This window comes from Toxorhynchites rutilus, chromosome 3 (assembly GCF_029784135.1).
Source record: "Toxorhynchites rutilus septentrionalis strain SRP chromosome 3, ASM2978413v1, whole genome shotgun sequence".
NCBI lineage: Eukaryota > Metazoa > Arthropoda > Insecta > Diptera > Culicidae > Toxorhynchites > Toxorhynchites rutilus.
Window position 1 is genome coordinate 81,620,380 of NC_073746.1, and position 19,840 is coordinate 81,640,219.

At 38.2% G+C, this 19,840-nt stretch overlaps 1 protein-coding gene across 19 annotated transcripts in view; it reads left to right on the forward strand.

Annotated features, from left to right (window-relative positions):
• The window catches only part of LOC129779246 (sodium bicarbonate cotransporter 3), a 125,610-nt gene that overhangs the window by 77,153 nt on the left and 28,617 nt on the right, over nucleotides 1-19,840 (forward strand). For 10 of the 19 annotated variants that reach the window (XR_008743607.1, XM_055786622.1, XM_055786621.1 and 7 more), the window contains 5 exons: nucleotides 4,025-4,119; nucleotides 14,082-14,225; nucleotides 14,506-14,562; nucleotides 16,096-16,572; nucleotides 16,717-16,887. Coding sequence is in view for 18 of the 19 variants with exons in the window: in XM_055786617.1 (XP_055642592.1) it covers nucleotides 4,025-4,119; nucleotides 14,082-14,225; nucleotides 14,506-14,562; nucleotides 16,096-16,572; nucleotides 16,717-16,887 (944 nt within the window). In the remaining variant the exon portion in view is untranslated. Of the gene's footprint in view, nucleotides 1-4,024; nucleotides 4,120-14,081; nucleotides 14,226-14,505; nucleotides 14,563-16,095; nucleotides 16,573-16,716; nucleotides 16,888-17,386; nucleotides 17,534-19,840 lie in introns of all 19 variants that reach the window. The other 9 variants (XM_055786625.1, XM_055786630.1, XM_055786627.1 and 6 more) reach the window with 4 other exon arrangements.

The window sequence follows — 19,840 nt, forward strand, 5'->3', positions numbered from 1 at the left end:
GTAAGCTCTGCTCTAGGCTTCTTTCGTGCATATTCAGCGAATGCATTCTGTGGAGAAATTTTTGCGGGGTTTTCCAGGGTGTGCTAAATTGGCACATCCAACAAACATGACTGAGTGGTTTTGCAAGCAGGTGCCCATTTTCATAGATTAATGTGATTTCATTATTTAGCTTTGAAATACATTTTTGAGCTGTTGAAACCAATTTTCGCCTTTTATTTTTCAATTAATTTTTTTGTCATACCACTTCGTTCAGCTGGCTGGTTGGTATACAAACCAGGATGATTCTTTTCGGTGCATCCCTTTCCATGGCTAACGATTTCACACTCACGCCGTCGCAAACCAACGGTCAACCAAAATATCCGGTGCAGGAATCGAATCCTTTTTGGAAACATCCATCACAACAGTCCTCAGAAACACTCTGAGTGATTTCACCTGAAAGTTGGTTGTACATGTATAACATTTTTCGGTGCCAAGAATTTCGCGCAACCTACTGAATCACTGACTCGTATAAGATGAGAATTTGGTGCGGCAACTGGAGAAGTATTGTATTCCTTCGTCCTTGAGTTGCATAAACACTTATAATTCGATCATTTCCCGATAGATCACAAAGAAACTTGCATCAATCGATTGAAAATATTTGTACGCACCTGTTACAATAAACAAAATTATATTTTTTTGGGAAATAAATAATGAACAGTTGACAAATGTCAAGCACTATCTAAATAAAAATCTCGTGCTCTGAGTGGTCGATTGGCAGAAGCTTTATCTCTCCCAGTTGTGCTGTCAAAAATGAACAAGTCATGTAGGTTGATTTATCTTACCTTGTACCTTGTTGTTGTATTGTTACCTTGGATCCAGAATCCAAGAATCCATTCACTGTGCATTAGATTTAATATCAACATAAACAAAATGGGTAGTAGGGTAGGGCCTTCTAGTTGATTACTTTTGAATAAATTTGGCTATAACTTTGTAGTACGAAGTTTTGCGTTATAATGTTATGTACCACAATGAAGCTTACCTTATACCCTTTCAATGAAAATTAACCAGAGAATCATTTTTTGGAAATTTTTCTTTTTTTTACATCTTTATATTTCAGAATAAACTAGCTGACCCGTCAAACTTCGTTCCGCCCAAAATTTATTTGTCGTTATCAATCCACGTTTTCTTACCAAGCTAAAAACGCTTGTCAATATGTAATTGTAGAAAATATGATAATTTAATTTTCCGAGTTTTCCCTTTTTCTTTCAGAGTTTTCCGAAAATTTTTTATTGTCATGTTTTGTTGGAATATTTGTATTATTTTTATGGGACCCCTCTCCACTCCAGAGGAGGGAGGGGTGTCATACCATCATAGAAACATTTCTCCTACCCAAAAACACTCACATCCCAAATTTGGCTCCATTTCTTGATTAGTTCTCGAGTTATGCAGAAGTTTGTGTTTTATTTGTATGGCAACTCCCCACTTAGAGAGAAGGTAAGGGGTATCTAACCACCGTAGAAACGTTTCGTGCTACCTAAAACCTCCACATGTCAAATTTGGCTCGATTTGCTTGACTAGTTCTCGTTAGTTTATGCACAAATGTGTGTTTCATTTGTATTCTCGAGCAGCAAAGTTATTCAGCAGCCCCCACCCCCTTCAAAAGAGGAGAAGGAGTGTCAAGCCACCTTAGAACTTTTCTTGCCTCCTAAAACCTCCACATACCAAATTTGGTTCTGTATGCTTGATTAGTTCTTGAGTTATGCAGAGATTTATGTTTCATTTGCATGGAATTTTTTGAAAAAGGGAAAATTATTTTTCGTACCATCGGTAAACTTTGAAAAATAATTATTCACGAACAAAAATAGCGCCTCTCTGAATTTTAGATATGTTATGTAAAAAAAACCTCAGCTTTCAAGAAAAAATATAAAAAATATAGCGCCATGTAAACTATGGAAAAGAAAAACAATCAATAATTACAAAAACAAAATCCAATTTCTTCGCAAGTATTGCCTTTTTTAATTAAAGACTAGCTAATTGGCTTCAATTTGGTATGTTGATCATCGGAATCGGTCCTGTAGTACAAAAGTTATAAGTTTTTGAGAAAAAGTGATTTTCGGATAAAAGGGGAAAAATCGATTTTTTGAACCACCCTAAAATGGAAATGGTAACCCCTAATGAAAAAATAGAAAAATACGGGTCTAACGTTTTGCGGTAAAGAACAAAACTACCGCTTTTCACGGAAATCTGAGAACCACTATATCGGTTTGGCATGAGATGGCTGTATAAATATGTTATTACTCTGTACGGAATCGGAATCTATAAACTGTGATCATTTTTTCTTATATACAACAAACCGCTTCAGAGTAAAACTACAAACACAACATCTATTCCATTTGAAAACTATATGTTCCAAGTTTTAGAAATCTCTCCTTGCACATTTTTTGGGATAATAGAAAAAAAAACAATATTTTCATTTGTTTTGTATTTTTACTAGAACTTGCAATTTAGCCTTTCGATTTACTATGCACCACGCCAATTAAATAATTTGAACTTATTAAAAACTAGAGAATATTAACTTGTTGTGATTTAGGCGAAATTAATGTTAATTTCGCTAAGGAGTGATAATTTTCCATCTACTTTTAGAATTATGAAACACTATGGTTTATATTTATGTTATTTGAATGTTTGAACAAACAATAAAGATCAAATGGCTAGTCTTGTGAACGGATATAGTTTCAATATTCTACACGGTATACATCATTTCAACGGAGCTCTTACATATCTTCAGAAACTTAAAAAAAATGTGACTCATATCTGATCCCACTGCACAAATTCACTTAAGATTTCTTCCAACCCAAATCAGCAAACACACGAGAAATTTTCCAATAAATTTTTTTATCATTCACCGATGTGTGACGGTCGGACAACATATAAATGATCTCGTTGTAAACACCCGCAGCAGCCAGCATTCCATTCGCACATCTTGTTTCCTTGGTTGACATTGCTTTTAACGACATACGAGAAATAAAAATTGCGCTGCATTCAAATACGCAATGAGAATTAAATTATAGCTGCAATTCACAGTCATTAGTAGACTCGAATAATAACCTTTATGAGTGGAATTAGAGTGGCGCAAGCATATCTACTCATTTGAATAGTTGTCTCTAGCTGGAGCAATAGTAATTGGGAACGTCCTCCACGCTTGATTCTACGCCTTTTTCCAAATGAACTGCCCTTAACACCAAGAAATTTATCATTTTATCATAATTATTGTCATTGCTCTCGTCGTTTAAAAGCCGGTGTTGCAGTCTGTTACGATTGTGACTCTATGTCTTTTTTCATCCTCCGTTTGGTTCTTTCTATTAATTTGCAACCAATGGGGCGATGCGTATTTCGATCGAATGCATCGATAAACCCTCGACAGCATTGGACGTGACATTGGCTATCTCCCGAAGGGCTTCCCAACTTGTTGCTAAAACATCGCTGTGGGAAATCGAGCTCTCCCATTCAAACACTACATTCTTTGTTTTCGATTCAAGCCCGCTGCGGTCATATTTTATAAAATCTAATGAGAAAGAGAGGAAGTTCAATTGAGGCACCACCGCTTGTTCCGGGGCTTTAGATCATCGTCTGACGACTTGCCTAGTTTCCGGTCTTATCTGTAAAATGCAATTTAAAGTTGTTGCTTTCGGGAAACGCATTCCGTATGCAACGCAGAGTCACTGGAATGCGGGGAACGATAACTTTATCGTTATTTAGAGACAAGGGAATTGAATTCGGCGTACCTCGAGAACTTGTTTGCATGAGCAGGAAAACTAAATGACACAGATGTTCTTACAAATATTTATCAATTATAATGTTGTAACAGTTTTGTTTTGAAACGCCACAGTCAAACTGCGATAACTTGGGAATTTTGTAATTAGTGCGCCCACATGAAGTGAACATATGACTGTAATAAACGTCAATTGCGCTGCATTGATTGTCTTGTTTATGCCCCTGCATATTGACTCTTATCTCACCTCAACCCTCTTTTCGTTATTTTCAGGCCTTGGAAAATGGACCACGGTGGAGTTGATGACGAAGCTCCTATAGACCCTCGTCTGAAGAACCGTACTTTTCCAGTGGATCAAGACTATGAAGGTGAGTGAAGGTGGGCAGAATGTTCATGGCTATGATAATGACATACTCCAATTGCAAGTAATGTGTGTTATCGTCTGCAATTGAGCACAACCGGTGAAACCGTGGTTTAAGATTAACAGTACCCAGAGCAAATATTTTCTTCGATCTCAAGTGGGCGTCGTTCAAGTGCTCCCATGAGCCATCGTGTTGTCTTTCGTTATCGAAGGGCATCCGCCATTCAACTGACATCACATTTTATTAAGCATCGATGCCAGAGCATGGACCAATCATGTCACAAATTCAGGTAGAAATATTTTTTTTAATCAGCACAATACCGTTTTTGCCAAATATTTATACCTACCACTCTCCAGCCCACAATTCTGCCACGGTGTCAGTTTAATCTATTGATTTATTGTTCACTTCTCAGGCCCGCCAGCGGAGAGCAGTTTTATCCAGGGCAGACATGGATTGTGTTCATCATCATTAATTTTATCAAGTTCAACAGTCTGTAATCAGATGACAGATAGTATACGGTTGGCAAAGCCTCAGATTACTGCTGAGTAAAGTGTGTGCTTCATGTTATATCATCTGTTATTCACAAATTCCTTGACAATACTAAAGTCTGTGATATCCTACACGTGATTTGTTCTCGGTAGAAAGCATAACTTTCGCCTGAAGCTGATGTGCTCCAATGTTTGCTTAGAAGGTTTGGCAAAAAAAACATTCTATGTCTTTTGATATCCTTATATTGAATATACCCGATGGAAACTTCAAAACCAATTCAATACGGGATCAGATGAAAACATAGTTTGTTGTGGTTGTTTTCAGTGTCCCCTTATAAATAGTGTCACGAAATAAGAACACCTATTATTTTGTTTGGAGGGTTTTTGTTGTGTGCTTTTTGCATTCCATCGTGTATAATCTACAGCCGCTATAAACGTGTTCGCCCAGTCCTGGTGGTACTCGGGACGTAAAGCAGCAGTATCACGATGGTCCTCCTGCGAGATAGTGGGGTTGGTCGCAGGCCTTGCAAGCCGCACCACTAAAACACCAAGCAACGAACGATACACAAAAAAAATTGTGAATCAGGCCATGTAGTAAAGACGTTAAGCCAAAACAAATAAATAAATTATTTTGTTTAGAGTATTGTCCCTCTCAACTTTAACTATCAATATTTGGTGCGGACCTCTTAGCACACTCTCTTTGGCTTTGACGTCACGAGGTTCTCCACTCACGGTTCCTATTTTTTCCTCGATTTCACAAAGTTTTCGCACTTTTGGTTTAATTGGTTTGATGATTTACTGGAAAGGGACAGTAAACCAGGACCTGCTGGTCCCAATTTGGACCAGCAGGTAATCAACTTCATCAAACAGAATAAATCGATGTCAATGCATAACTTAGTGGAAAAGACTGGGACATCGATCGGAATGGTGCAACGGATTAAAAAGCAGAACAACCTGAAGACATGAAAAATATAAATATCATGATGAAGTGTTGGACAAGAATCCAATGCAAAAATCTGGGCCAGAAAAATGTACAATCGGATTTAACGGAAACTAAATGCGTACAATTTGATAGATGATAAAACATGTGTAATAGAGAATTCAAGAAACCTACCAGGACCAAAATTTCATACCGCAGTATTCAGTAAAGATGTAAATAACCTCAAGAAGTTAATTCAGGTGGAAAATTTTGGACAAAAAATTCTTATGTGACCGACCATCTTCTTTTGTGGACCGAAGCAATTGATTTCTTCCAAAAAAAGAACAATTAATGCCGATATCTACCAGTTTTGGGCCGGAATATGCATCGGCCCAAAACGCCAAAACTATTCTACAATGGTTCGCAGTAGATTTTGCAAAGGAAGAGATCAAAACACCAAACTCCCAGCTTCTTCCAATTGAATGGTACATCATGTAAAAAAAAAGGTAACGTTAATAATACCATGACAGAATATAGGAAAAACTAGAAATGCGATCGAGCCACTGCACACTGATGAAAGACATCAAATCGAAGATCAAAGCATATTTATTTTTTTTTCTTTTTGACTTAAATTTTAATTAATTTTGTTCACATTATAATATAACACTACATTGCAAGTGATCAACCTAGGGTTCTACATCTTTAAGTTAGCATATTTCCAATGATTGTTTTTACAGGAAAACTTCGGTATAACGTACATTTGCTTTCAAAATTGTACGTTATATCAAAGCATAATAAAGAACTCACAAAAATAGTTCATGTTATTTTGTTTTGTCGGCGTTTGAGTAAGGTTAGTAACTAAACTGGAATAACTGTTAGTGACTGAACTGGAATGCGCACTTAGATTCAACAATCAGCAAGACCGAGAGCCCTATGGGCATGTTCTAAAATTATAGGGAGAACATGGGGCCTTAAACCAAAAATGGTTATATGGGCCTACACTGCAATTGTGCGGCCTAGGATTACCTATGCCTCCCTTGTATGGTGGCCAAAGACTAAGGAGACTGTAGCTACAAAAAAGCTAAACAAACTCCAAAGACTAACATGCGTTGCAATTACTGGAGCAATGCAACGCACTCCCTCAAAGGCATTGGAGGCTATCCTACACTTGGTACCTTTGAACCAATATGTTCGGCTAGAGGCTAAAAAAAGCGCTTCAAAGCTTAAAAGATGGAAAAAATACTAGACGGGGACAAAACTGGTCACTTGAGCATGCTGAATTTCTTACCCATTGGACCAGCCTAAGAGATGAACAGTGATTGGATGGAATCTAGGACTAATAATGACATCCCATTCAGAGTGATCGAACATTCTTGTTCAGTATGGGATGAAGTTGGTTCCATCGTTTGTAATGGTTCAATCATATTCTACACTGATGGGTCGAAAATGGAAATCAGTGTAGAACATGATTGAGCATATGGTTCCAGAACATAAATCTATGTGGCTATTGGAAACTGGCCAACAGTTTTCCAGGCAGAAATAAAGGGTGTGTCACATCAAATTGCATCACGGAAAAAACGCTGTAGAAATTTAATTTTTAGGAATTATATCTTCAGCTTTCGCTTATAATCAGATAAGAGTGTATAGATCACGTTGGCATTGCTTCACTGTCAATTTTTCGTAAATTTGGAAAAATGTCGTCGAACGAAAAAGAGCGTCGTGAATTAATCCTGTGCACTCATTTCGAGAATCCGGAGTTGTCACATCGGGACATCGGTAAGATGCTGGGAATCGTCCAATCCACGGTCAGCAGAGTACTAAAACGATACTTCGAGAACCTAACCATCGACCGGAAGGTGAAGAACGGCAAAAATGGATGCTCCGTCAGTGAAAAAGATCACAAGCGCGTAGTTAAGCAGTTTAGACGTGATCCGAGAAGTTCGGTCCGGGATGTCGCCAATAAGCTGAATTTGTCAAGTTCATTCGTCCAGCGGACCAAGCAGCGGGAGGGCCTGCGTACATACAAGGTTCAGAAGGCTCCTAACCGCAACGAAAGGCAAAACATGGTGGGGAAGACGCGAGCCCGGAAGCTGTACACCGAAATGCTGACGAAGCCGCATTGCCTGGTAATGGACGACGAAACCTACGTCAAAGCGGACTTTCGTCAGCTGCCGGGCCTGTTGTTCTTCTCCGCAGAGGACAAGTTCAGCGTTCCGGAGGAGATTCGCAAGCAGAAACTATCCAAGTTTGCCAAAAAGTACATGGTGTGGCAAGCGATCTGCTCTTGTGGAAAGCGGAGCGTCCCCTTCGTGATGACCGGCACGGTAAACGGGCAGGTTTACCTTAAGGAGTGCCTACAGAAGCGCTTACTACCACTATTGAAGCAGCACGAGGGCCCGACCATCTTCTGGCCGGATCTCGATTCGTGCCACTATTCAAAGGACGTGTTGGGGTGGTACGAAACCAACGGGGTCACCTTCGTGCCAAAGGAAATGAACCCGCCTAACGCGCCGGAGCTTCGCCCAATAGAGAAATATTGGGCGATTATGAAGCAGGCCCTCCGGAAGAACCCAAAAGTTGTCAAATCGGAGGCGGACTTCAAGAGAAAATGGATTTCTGTTCAAAAAAAACTACAACCTGACGTTGTACAGAACCTTATGGACGGGGTAAAGAGGAAGGTGCGAACATACGGGCTTGGGCTCGAAGTATGAATAAAAAGAAAATGCCAAAAGTTGTTTAATAGTTTTTATTTTACTGTCTAAAATTTTCAAAAGGATCGGTCTACTGGGCGAATTTCTACAGCGTTTTTTCCGTGATGCAATTTGATGTGACACACCCTTTAGCTGCAACAATAGAATGTTTAAATGTCTGCCTCAAAAGGAAATACAGACATGCTAACATCTGCATATTCTCAGACAGTCAAGCGACACTTAAAGCTCTAAATACTTTTAAATGCTCTTCGAAAAATGTCCGAGAATGCATTTCCCTTTTACAGCAATTTAGTCAAATAAGTTCGGAACAACTGTACCGGATTCCTGGCCATCGCGGTATAGAGGGCAACGAGCGAGCATATTCACAATGCCAGAATACACAGATAGATTGTTTTTATGGAAATTTCAATGCTCTATTTGGCTATAGCCCAGGACGCGAAGTGACCTTTATGTACTCGTAGGATTGAAAGCATGTTTTACTTATCATTAATTATATTTTCAGTACTTATTCTGAAAAGTATTGTTGAAACTTGAAATTGTGTACGTTATATTTACTTTACTTTATTTATAGTTTACCTGTACGTGTTTTCTTCAAAAAATATAAGAACTAGGTTTTTAAAACATTGCAGAACTGTTTCCTAATTTGAACTGTCAAGGAAAATGGATTTTATGAATTAATATGAGTTTACAACATATTCACGATACATTTCTCAAGATAAATTCAACGAATAACTAGTTAGAAAAATCATCTTGGGATGAGTAAGTTTGATGTACAAAGGACCTGGCTGAGTAAGGAAATAAACAGTGCCCCCAAACCAAACCATCAGCTCTACACCGAAAGTGAATTTTTAGCACATGTTTTGACATCATGATTTATAACATTAAATGAGCTTAAAAATAGTAGAAAATGCGCTACCCTCCCATACTAGTACAGCATTTGTATAATATACTAGCTGACCCGGCAAACTTCGTCCCGCCAAAAATTTGTTTTTTGTTATCAATACCTTCAAACATTCACGTTTTCTTACTATTAGCAAGTTCATGGGTCCAATCGCAGAACTGTTCATTGATTGATCTTCTATTCGTCTCCGTTGAATTTACGTTTTAACTATGAAATTCCTAATATTTCTAACAAAACTCATCATTATAATATCAGATTATTTTCAGACACAATTCTCTTTCAAGATTTTTCAACCACTTGTAAATAACATGTTTCTTCGTTACATGGAATAAATGTGTTATACAGAAAATATGATAGACAGCCCTAAATCGGACAATTCCTTCCTCGAGTTCTGCTCTTATCAACACATCTGGCGATCCTTTTTTGGGTATAGATAGAAGAAGATATAGGAGTGCGTTTCATCACATTAAAATCCATTTCAGTTTCGCACAAAGATTAATTTCGTTAGCACAAACATCAAATGGACTAACAGTCCTTGTCACTATGTACTTTTAGAACATATGTCATTTTAATTTTCCGAATTTTCCCTTTTTCCTTCAGAGTTTTCCGAAAATTTTCAATTGTCATATTTGGCTGAAATATTTTTGGTTGAACTATGTGTAATATTTTTATGGGACACCCTCTCCATTCCAGAGGAGAGAGGGGTGTCATACCATAATAGAAACATTTCTCATACTCAAAAACCCTCATATCCCAAATTGTGCTTGATCAGCTTTCGAGTTATGCAGAAATTTGTGTTTCATTTGTATGACACCCCACCCTCAGAGAGTGGGAGGAGTGTCTAACCACCATAGAAATATTTATTGCATCCTAAAACCTCCACATGCCAAATTTGGTTTCGTTTGCTTGATTAATTGATTAATTTTCGAGTAATTCAGAAAATTTGTGTCTCATTTGTATGGCAGCCACACACCAGCCCCCCCCCCCTTAGAGAGGGGGGCAGGGAGTCTAACCATCATAGGAACATTTATTGCACCCTAAAACCTCAATATACCTTATTTGGTTTCATTTGCTTGCATAATTCCCGAGTAATGCAGAGAACCTTCCCCGGGTCCAAAAACCCCTACATACCAGTTTTCATGTTGATCGGTTCAGTAGTTTCCGAGTTCATAAGAATCAGACAGACAGACAGACAGAAATCCATTTTTATATATATATATATAGATATGCCATAGCAATATAAGAGCTATATGAGAGAGAGATACTTTGCAAATAAGCACGCATTAAATTATTTCACATACTTTGCCACATAAAGGGTGTGTCACATCAAATTGCATCACGGAAAAAACGCTGTATAAATTCGCCCAGTAGACCGATCCTTTCGAAAATTTTAGACAGTAAAATAAAAACTATTAAACAACTTTTGGCATTTTCCATTTTTCATACTTCGAGCCCAAGCCCGTATGCTCGCACCTTCCTCTTTACCCCGTCCATAAGGTTCTGTACAACGTCAGGTTGTAGTTTTTTTTTCAACAGAAATCCATTTTCTCTTGAAGTCCGCCTCCGATTTGACAACTTTTGGGTTCTTCCGGAGGGCCTGCTTCATAATCGCCCAATATTTCTCTATTGGGCGAAGCTCCGGCGCGTTGGTCGGGTTCATTTCCTTTGGCACGAAGGTGACCCCGTTGGCTTCGTACCACTCCAAAACGTCCTTTGAATAGTGGCACGAAGCGAGATCCGGCCAGAAGATGGTCGGGCCCTCGTGCTGCTTCAATAGTGGTAGTAAGCGCTTCTGTAGGCACTCCTTAAGGTAAACCTGCCCGTTTACCGTGCCGGTCATCACGAAGGGGGCGCTCCGCTTTCCGCAAGAGCAGATCGCTTGCCACACCATGTACTTTTTGGCAAACTTGGATAGTTTCTGCTTGCGAATCTCCTCCGGAACGCTGAATTTGTCTTCTGCGGAGAAGAACAACAGGCCCGGCAGCTGACGAAAGTCCGCTTTTACGTAGGTTTCGTCGTCCATTACCAGGCAATGCGGCTTCGTCAGCATTTCGGTGTACAGCTTCCGGGCTCGCGTCTTCCCCACCATGTTTTGCCCTTCGTCGCGGTTAGGAGCCTTCTGAACCTTGTATGTACGCAGGCCCTCCCGCTGCTTGGTCCGCTGGACGAATGAACTTGACAAATTCAGCTTATTGGCGACATCCCGGACCGAACTTCTCGGATCACGTCTAAACTGCTTAACTACGCGCTTGTGATCTTTTTCACTGACGGAGCATCCATTTTTGCCGTTCTTCACCTTCCGGTCGATGGTTAGGTTCTCGAAGTATCGTTTTAGTACTCTGCTGACCGTGGATTGGACGATTCCCAGCATCTTACCGATGTCCCGATGTGACAACTCCGGATTCTCGAAATGAGTGCACAGGATTAACTCACGACGCTATTTTTTGTTCGACGACATTTTTCCAAATTTACGAAAAATTGACAGTGAAGCATGGCCAACGTGATCTATACACTCTTATCTGATTTTAAAGCGAAAGCTGAAGATATAATTCCTAAAAATTAAATTTCTACAGCGTTTTTTCCGTGATGCAATTTGATGTGACACACCCTTTACACGGCCCGACTAAAAAAGATACAGATTCACGTTTTTGTTCTCTTTTTTATTCTTTTTTTGACATAGAACTACGTCTTTCAGGAAGGGTGCCAAATCAGAAAACAGGTCACGTTTTTATGAAATAGAGTTAACGTTAATAACTATTTTCACTGTAAACGAATTCTCATGATTTGCACACCAAACGAATCGGAAATTCTTTGTTTGATATGCATACATTATAATTCGCTAATCTCTAAACGGTTTAAATTCATGAAAACTGGAAGAATTTCCTTTTCCCCTTACATTTGTTCTGCAGATTTTTGTGCTAACCGTACCCGTACTTCGAATGCTTATGACTCGAACATTTCTTAATAGATCGGAAAGATGTTTGCATAAATTTGAGAAAAAAATACTGAAAGCGCTCTTACTATGGTGTATCGAGAAATGTTATCAAAAAACGTTTTAATCAAAATTGTTTTTTTTATATAGAGACTCAGCACTACTCTAATTTGTATTTAAATATGTTCCTACACCTTTTCTATATGTGTATGATTTTTTTTCAGAATACATTTACAAATTTTGATTTTTTGGGATTTTGAGAACAAGTACTGGTTTATTTTGTATTTAAATATGTTTGTATGTGTTTTTATGATATTTGCTTTTTTTTAATTTTGATATTTGATATTTTTTATTTTTGTTCCAGAACTGCGCAATGCAAAGACATTCAATGAATTTTTGAAATATATATTTTTTAATTTCTGCTTTTTTTTATATTTCTGAAATCTATAAGTTGTATTGTATTCATGTGTTCTTAAAAAAGGCCCCCAAACATTATCACCAGTGCTATGGATTTTTTTTCTGTATTATAGTGACTTTTAACACTTTTGGCTGATTCGTCAATTTGAAAAATATTGTCACATGGAAAATATTGTATAGGGTACCAAATTAGAAAATTAAATAATTTTTCTGAATTCCTATACGATTCACTATGAAAACTGTAGTGAAGAACATAGTTTCTCATTTTTTCCTATTCTCAGTAGGCTTGGAAATGAAAATTTGAGAAAATACTCAAAGTGCGTGTACCGCGACAAATTATTAAAAAAATCTATCGAAAATATATTTATTTTAAATTAACCCACCTGTACTGGCGCACATAATCGTAACTCGTATACTCACAGACTGTGCGTGTCTCTGTAATATTGATATTGTGTATTCTTAGTAAATTCTGTAAATTCAGTAGTTATTTCTATGGCTTCTACTGAAACGTAGATATGTTGTGGCTTCTACAGATGCTGTTCGAAATCTGCAAAGCCTGATTTTGTGACCCTAGATTTGATTCATTGTTCTGAACATATATCACTCAAAAGAGTGAGGTAAAAAGTTGATCTGAGTTAATTCAGATGTTTCTTTGTTCAACTTATTTTTCAATGTCTGCTATGCCGTAGTTTCATGATTGAATAATCATTTGCTGTTGTATTTCGTATTGAGCTTGGAAATTGGCTTCAGCATCAGTTCGTTGAACCTCCCTAAATAACTTTCAAAGACGGAATGAAGGTAAGCTCTTCAAGAACAAAAGCCTTCTATCAACAGTCGCGAAGGAGATGTTGTGTTGTCAATTCAAAGTCAATTCTGTTTCGAAAACTTTACCCCCAAGGAAATAGTCCTCAATGCTCGAATTGTTCGGAAACCTGCCTCATTTGCCACTATACCGAATGTACAATTCGTGTTAGAAAAAAATCCATTTCATGGAATAGGTGATGTGAAAAAACATTGACATCAAACCATGAATAATATTGAAACGTTATTTTTTTAAATCTGTAAATTCTGAATGAATTCCAAAAAATCTGTAATCAGTAACTACAGATTCTGGATTTTAAAAAGTCTCAAAAATCTCTAGAAATACAGATTATTTTGTAGACATGGTAACTCTGGTCCATAGAGCTGGTGATTTGGTTTGGGGCACTTTTTACATCCTTACCAAGCCAGGACTTTTAATTCTTTTTTTTTCATCTCATGCAGACTACATCCAGTGTTTAATAAAAGATAAAGCTAATTAACAGGTGTGCACGATGATACGCGTGATAATCATTTATGACCCAACGATAGTGAAAACTTACATAAATAGATAACGATAACAATCGGATTGTCGTGATATCCACCCAAGCAGAGACATCCAACATATAACATCCAACAGTTATAGAATATCCCATTATATTCCGAACAACCATTGCGAAATAGTGTCCCCATGTGATGCAATTTTGTAACACTGATTGAAATTTTAATTACTGCCAGGTTTCATTTTCTAGATGAACACCCTTTCCGCTCAGACTCATGTATAATATGTTTTTGCTTCCAGGCCATCGAGCGCACACAGTTTTCGTTGGCGTCCACATACCGGGCTCATCGAGGCGCCACTCACAAAGGCGTCGCCACAAACATCACCAACAGAACCGGGACAGTGGCGACAAAAGCTCCACGAATGCTGAAACCGAGAGGCCAGGTACGGAAAACAATTTCCACAGATAGAACACCATAAATCTACCCTTTCCTACCCGTTAACGAAAAAGAATATGCACGAACGAAAATCGAAATTTTCATACCAAGGTGACTGCACTACAAATATGCCCTCCCCCCTGCATAGCATTATTTGCATCCATTATCCCTGGTTTCCACAACGTGCTGACAGTCGGTTTTCCTATTCTCAACTCATCTTTTTTCCCACATCTTGCTGCGCTTCCCTCCCCGAACGATATTAATGTTGTTGCCAATTCTGACCACAGCCGCTCCTCACGTTGTCACCCAGCGGAGAATCAGCATTGTTGATGATGGCGAGTGCTGTAAGATATACATTTATCGCTACATTTTCTTACTATTTCAATTCTGTCACCTTCACCTAGCTTGTTCTACGTACAATTGTACAATTCATAGTCTTTGGTTAGGCTGATTTTTTACGACAATAAAGATCACGTTCCCGAGAGTTCTAGGGGTAGTGGGTGGAAAGTGGTCACCTGCTTGTTTGGTAGTATAACTATTGACTATTGACACCGTATTGATAGTCACCTTCTGTTTGAAGAATTTCATGACATTTGAGTCTCCCTGTACTTCAGTGGAGCTGTCGCATGTCAAAATACAAATAAAAACAAAAATCGCTCTCTCGGTAGTCATTCGGCCGTTGTTTTGTGCTTTTCGAATCTAAGGAATTGCTAGTGAAATATAGTTTGTTTGACCTGATATTTTTGAAAAATCAATAGACGACTGTTCACATATTCTAGGAGAGGTGAAAATATATTTTGTTCAATTTCAACGATTATTTCGCATTTCGTAGTTTGGGGGGCAAAGTGGTCATTGGAGGATTACTACTGACAATGTTCTGTTTTCAAAAGCTGTATATACCTTATCACCTTCTACTCTTAAAGAAGTCACTTTTGTGGTTTTAACCCCGGAAAAATATGCCACCCCAACTAAAACCAAGCCTCATTATGAAAAACGTGTTTCCTACTACGTTTTAGTGAGAAAATTTCAAATACGACTCTAGGTGAATAGGCCACTTTACCTCATCACCAAAAAAAGTTCGATTTTTCAACTTTTTTTCTAATAATGCAAAATGTACTGTTTTCAATTTTCATAATAAAAACCGCTTACTATTTTGAACTACGATAAGTTGAGCTACAATATTCTTCGAAGAACGGGAATTTTAGTGGTATGTGGACACAGGAAACGGGCATGTTCCTTAGGGTGACCACATTCCCCCCAGTTCTGCTATATGTTTAACGGAGAGCCATGTAGAATGATTTTATTCCGTCAAACTGTTTGGAGCTTTCGATACGCTTCAATCGTGTTTGCATTACAATGACAGGAGAAAATAAACATTTTTTTACCATAACCAGGATAGATTCATTGTACAATTTTTCCGAGCTCTAAAACACAAGAGGTTTTTCAAAAGCTCTACGAAAACATTTTGAGCCAAATTTGAATTTATCATCAAAAGCCTGTCACATCAAGGATGCGGAAAACTTGAAAATATTTCATGAGATACAATACTCAATTAACTTCTTCGCCACTAGTTTCGATCACGGATAATTTATATTTAGTTCTAACCACATGAGTTCCATTAACTCGCTCACTCGATCACTCCGCAGATCAGTTTCCCGAGTACGATATCAAATAATTTTCCATCTATTTTCCTGGTTGACATTTATTACATTATACTTGAGTGCATTTTCTCACACGCTTCACCTTTGTTGATGGAAAAACCCTTCGTTCCTTTTTCTTCTACTTTTCGCTTACTTAATTCATTCTAATTGTGGAAACGTGCGACAGTTTTGCACCCTTCATAAATTCACACGTCTCTCTTCCTATATCGCTTACAGTTACACCACCCGCACAAAGAGTCCAGTTCATCTTGGGAGGCGAAGTCGACGACAGTAACCATGAGTCACATCCACTCTTTTCCGAGATGGAGGAGCTGGTCAAGGAGGGCGACGAGATGGCCTGGAAAGAAACCGCCCGGTGGGTCAAGTTCGAAGAGGACGTCGAGGAAGGTGGCAACCGGTGGTCGAAGCCCCACGTCGCAACCCTTTCGCTGCATTCGCTCTTCGAGTTGCGCAGTCTGCTGCTCAACGGGACCGTGATGCTGGACATGGAAGCCGTCGGCTTGGAACAGATCGCAGAACTAGTCTGCGAAAACATGGTCAATTCTGGCACGTTGCCCATCGAAGCACGCGACAAGGTTATCGATGCTCTGCTAAAACGACACAAGCACCAGCACGAGTTCAGCCACAAAAAATCACGACTGCCACTGATCCGATCCCTGGCAGACATTGGCAAAAATCACTCCAGCTCTAAGAGTAAGTACCTTTGCGAGGAATAATAAATATCATTTGCGATTTCGCTGTTCACATTAAGACCTACATGCTTCAGACAGATTTAGCTTATTTTAGTACGAAAAAAACAGGGAATAAAATTCTATTATGAAAAAAAACATTTGTTAGACATGCGCCGCTCATCCACCGCCACTTCAGCAAATTCATACCCAATGCACGTGGTTTCATCGTCACCCGGAATGCACGACGATGCCGGTGAAGCAGCACTGTCACCACAAACCGCACTTCTCAGTGGATCTGGCAGAGATCAGCGGGGTCACTATCTAGCACTGCCAACAGGTATCTATGAAGATTTCACACACACACACACGTCCATGTCCCAGATCGGGACAGGGAAATCATCGATCCCATGGTTCTGTGTCCGATGCTTCAATAGATTGGCTATCTGCGTATATCCGGTGAAGGTTTTTCGTGTCCCCAGCTCCAATATCCCGCATTGGAAAAGACAAATTGCAACTGCTAGTGTGCTTGGTCGTAATTCAACGCTTGCGGTGTTGGAAGCTTGCTAGATAGAAAGTGATTAATTTAATTAGGTCGATCAAGCGACAAAACATGACACCACGTGCAATAATAAGCCACGATTCTGACAGGAATTCCAATATCAACAATTTTGAATATCCTAGATTCTTCAGAGTTCAGCGAAATATCGATTTTTGTAATTTATGTAAAGAACATACCTCCCCCGTTGTTGTCGGATCATTTTGAGTGTATATAAATACGCATATAAATTCACCGCATCCATTTTGCTCATGTATATTCCCATCTGTTTTCTCTGTAGACGATATTTCACCAACCCCATCGCACGGTACTGCAGCCAACGGTTCTGCTCCAGCTACCACTAGTGAATCAAGTTTCGGAATAACTACATGGTTCCATGCTGGTGCATCATGCTCTTCGACAACCGCTATTCCGTTAACATTAAAAGGTTACCATTCCATTCGAAGATTGTTTATAAATAATCATCTCGGTGTTGACTTCTTCAATTTTAACAAAACTACACCAACAAAATCTATTTGATCTTCTTGTAAATCAAAAAAAAATCTCAATGTATTATCTCTATCCAAGAACTTTATGTCTACTACTTCAATTTTTGTTTTGAATGGTCGTACATATCAATCTCTATTTTTTTATAGATGTTGTTTCGCATCCTTCTCCATCTGGAATATTCAAATCATGAGCACGACTTCATGACGTATCTTTCACCATCATATATCATTGACCATCATAGTATAATCATTGATTAACATAAAATGTCATATAAAAATGATAGAATACTTATCAGCTGGGATTCATTCCATTCATTGTATGATCAACTTCACGAAATTTAAATAGATACTTATACTTGTTAGCTTGTTATTTGTTTCATACTGGTCCAATAAATCTGTTTTGCGTTGGTCTCCATGTAATCCGAAGTGAAAAATAGATTCATTCTATCTTTATTTTCCCGAAGTATAAAACAAATGACTTAAAAATCCATGTTCATGTTCATGTTGTTATTAACGAACTGATTCATCTGCAGTTCAAACCTTCAACAAACATTATGTAAATTTCGGATCCGTCGCCTGAAAAAAGAGCTGGTCGATTGAAACATTCAAGTTATTTATGTTACCCTAGCCAGCAAATAGTGTTTCCTTTGAATAATTCTGAATTATCTGGTATATTTTATAATCCTAAGGATTCATTAATATTAGTTGACCCATTTTGGAGTTTTCTCAATATTTGATTTGCAAATTAGCGGTTTTCCGAATTGAACAGAAAGATGGAAATGAAGTGAACGTGGGAAACTGCTGATTGACCTCACACTGCAGAGGCAGTGAAAACATGTTTAAATAGACATACAGTGATAGGCATATAAAAAAAGCCCACCTTGGATGTTTAGAAACTTTTCTCAATTTGTGGACTATTTTACCGAAAAATACTACCGTAAGTTTATAGAATTTCTTGTTAACTATTACTCTTTCAAGTAATTAAAAAGTTTTGCCATTTTTGTTAGATTTTGTTCCCTTACATTACTTCTTTGATGTTTGAAAATATGCGTTGACACAAATAAAAGCCCACCCCCAAAAAATAATATTAAAAACACTCAAAGTCTTTGAGTTATCCCTCGTTTTTTCATGTTATGACATTTCGAGTTGTGCGGTATTGTTAGCAATCGATATTGAAGCGATACAAACAAAGTACTGTTTATATTGTATTTAAAACAGCATTAGATAATTTTCTCAATTTTTTATTAAAAAAGAACAATTTTTTAAGTGAAAATAGCAATTAAAAATTAATTATTAAAAAAACAACATTTTTCATTGCATTTCCATCATATTTAGTTAGATTCAATTAATGAAACTTAAACCCAACATTTTAATTCAATGGCACGCATGATAAAAACAGAAAACGATAAAAAACACGTTAGGAGCATCAAAGCATGATTCCATGAATTCGCACCAGATTTCCTGAAGAAGCATCCCCACACCATCACATTGCCTCCTCCGTGCTTAACTGTAGCCGGCAAATGACGTTCCTGTAATCCTTCATCATCCTCCCGCCACACTCTTTCGTGTCGCTTCTCGTTGAACAGCTCGTCAGTCCAGAGTACACTGAATTCTTTTTTTTACGCGACTGATGCATGAACACAAAACAACAAACAAACGACTTTTATGTGCCAACGTAAACAACACTTTGTATATATCGCGTCAACTGAATCACTGAAATGTTGTAAATGATATCGCACAGCCCTAGCTATCATAACATTTGGAAACGAGTGGCTACCCAAGGCCTTTGAATGATTTTTAAATTATTTTTTTCGGAAGGGCTTTTATTTTTTTTTCATCGCATATTCGCACACTTTAAAGAAGTCATTTGTGCTCCTGCGGTCGAGTGGTTAGCGTCACACATTATCATGCCGGGGGTACGGGTTCGATTCCCATTCTGGCCGAGAGATTTCGAGAGATTTTCTCGGCATAGAAATCTCAACTAAGTACTAGAAATAAAAATGACGCAAGTAATAACTACGTTGAGAAGGCGAAAGTTCACCTGGGAACGTTAGTGCCATCAAGAGAGAAGTCATGTAAGGATGTAAACAAAATCTAACAAAAATGGCAAAACTTGTTTATGACTTGAAAAAGTTATAGTCAATATACAATTCTATGAAATAACGGTACTAGTTTTTGACGAAATAGTTTAGATATTAAGAAAAGTTTTTAAATATGCAGGGTGGGCTTCTGTATGCCTGTCATTG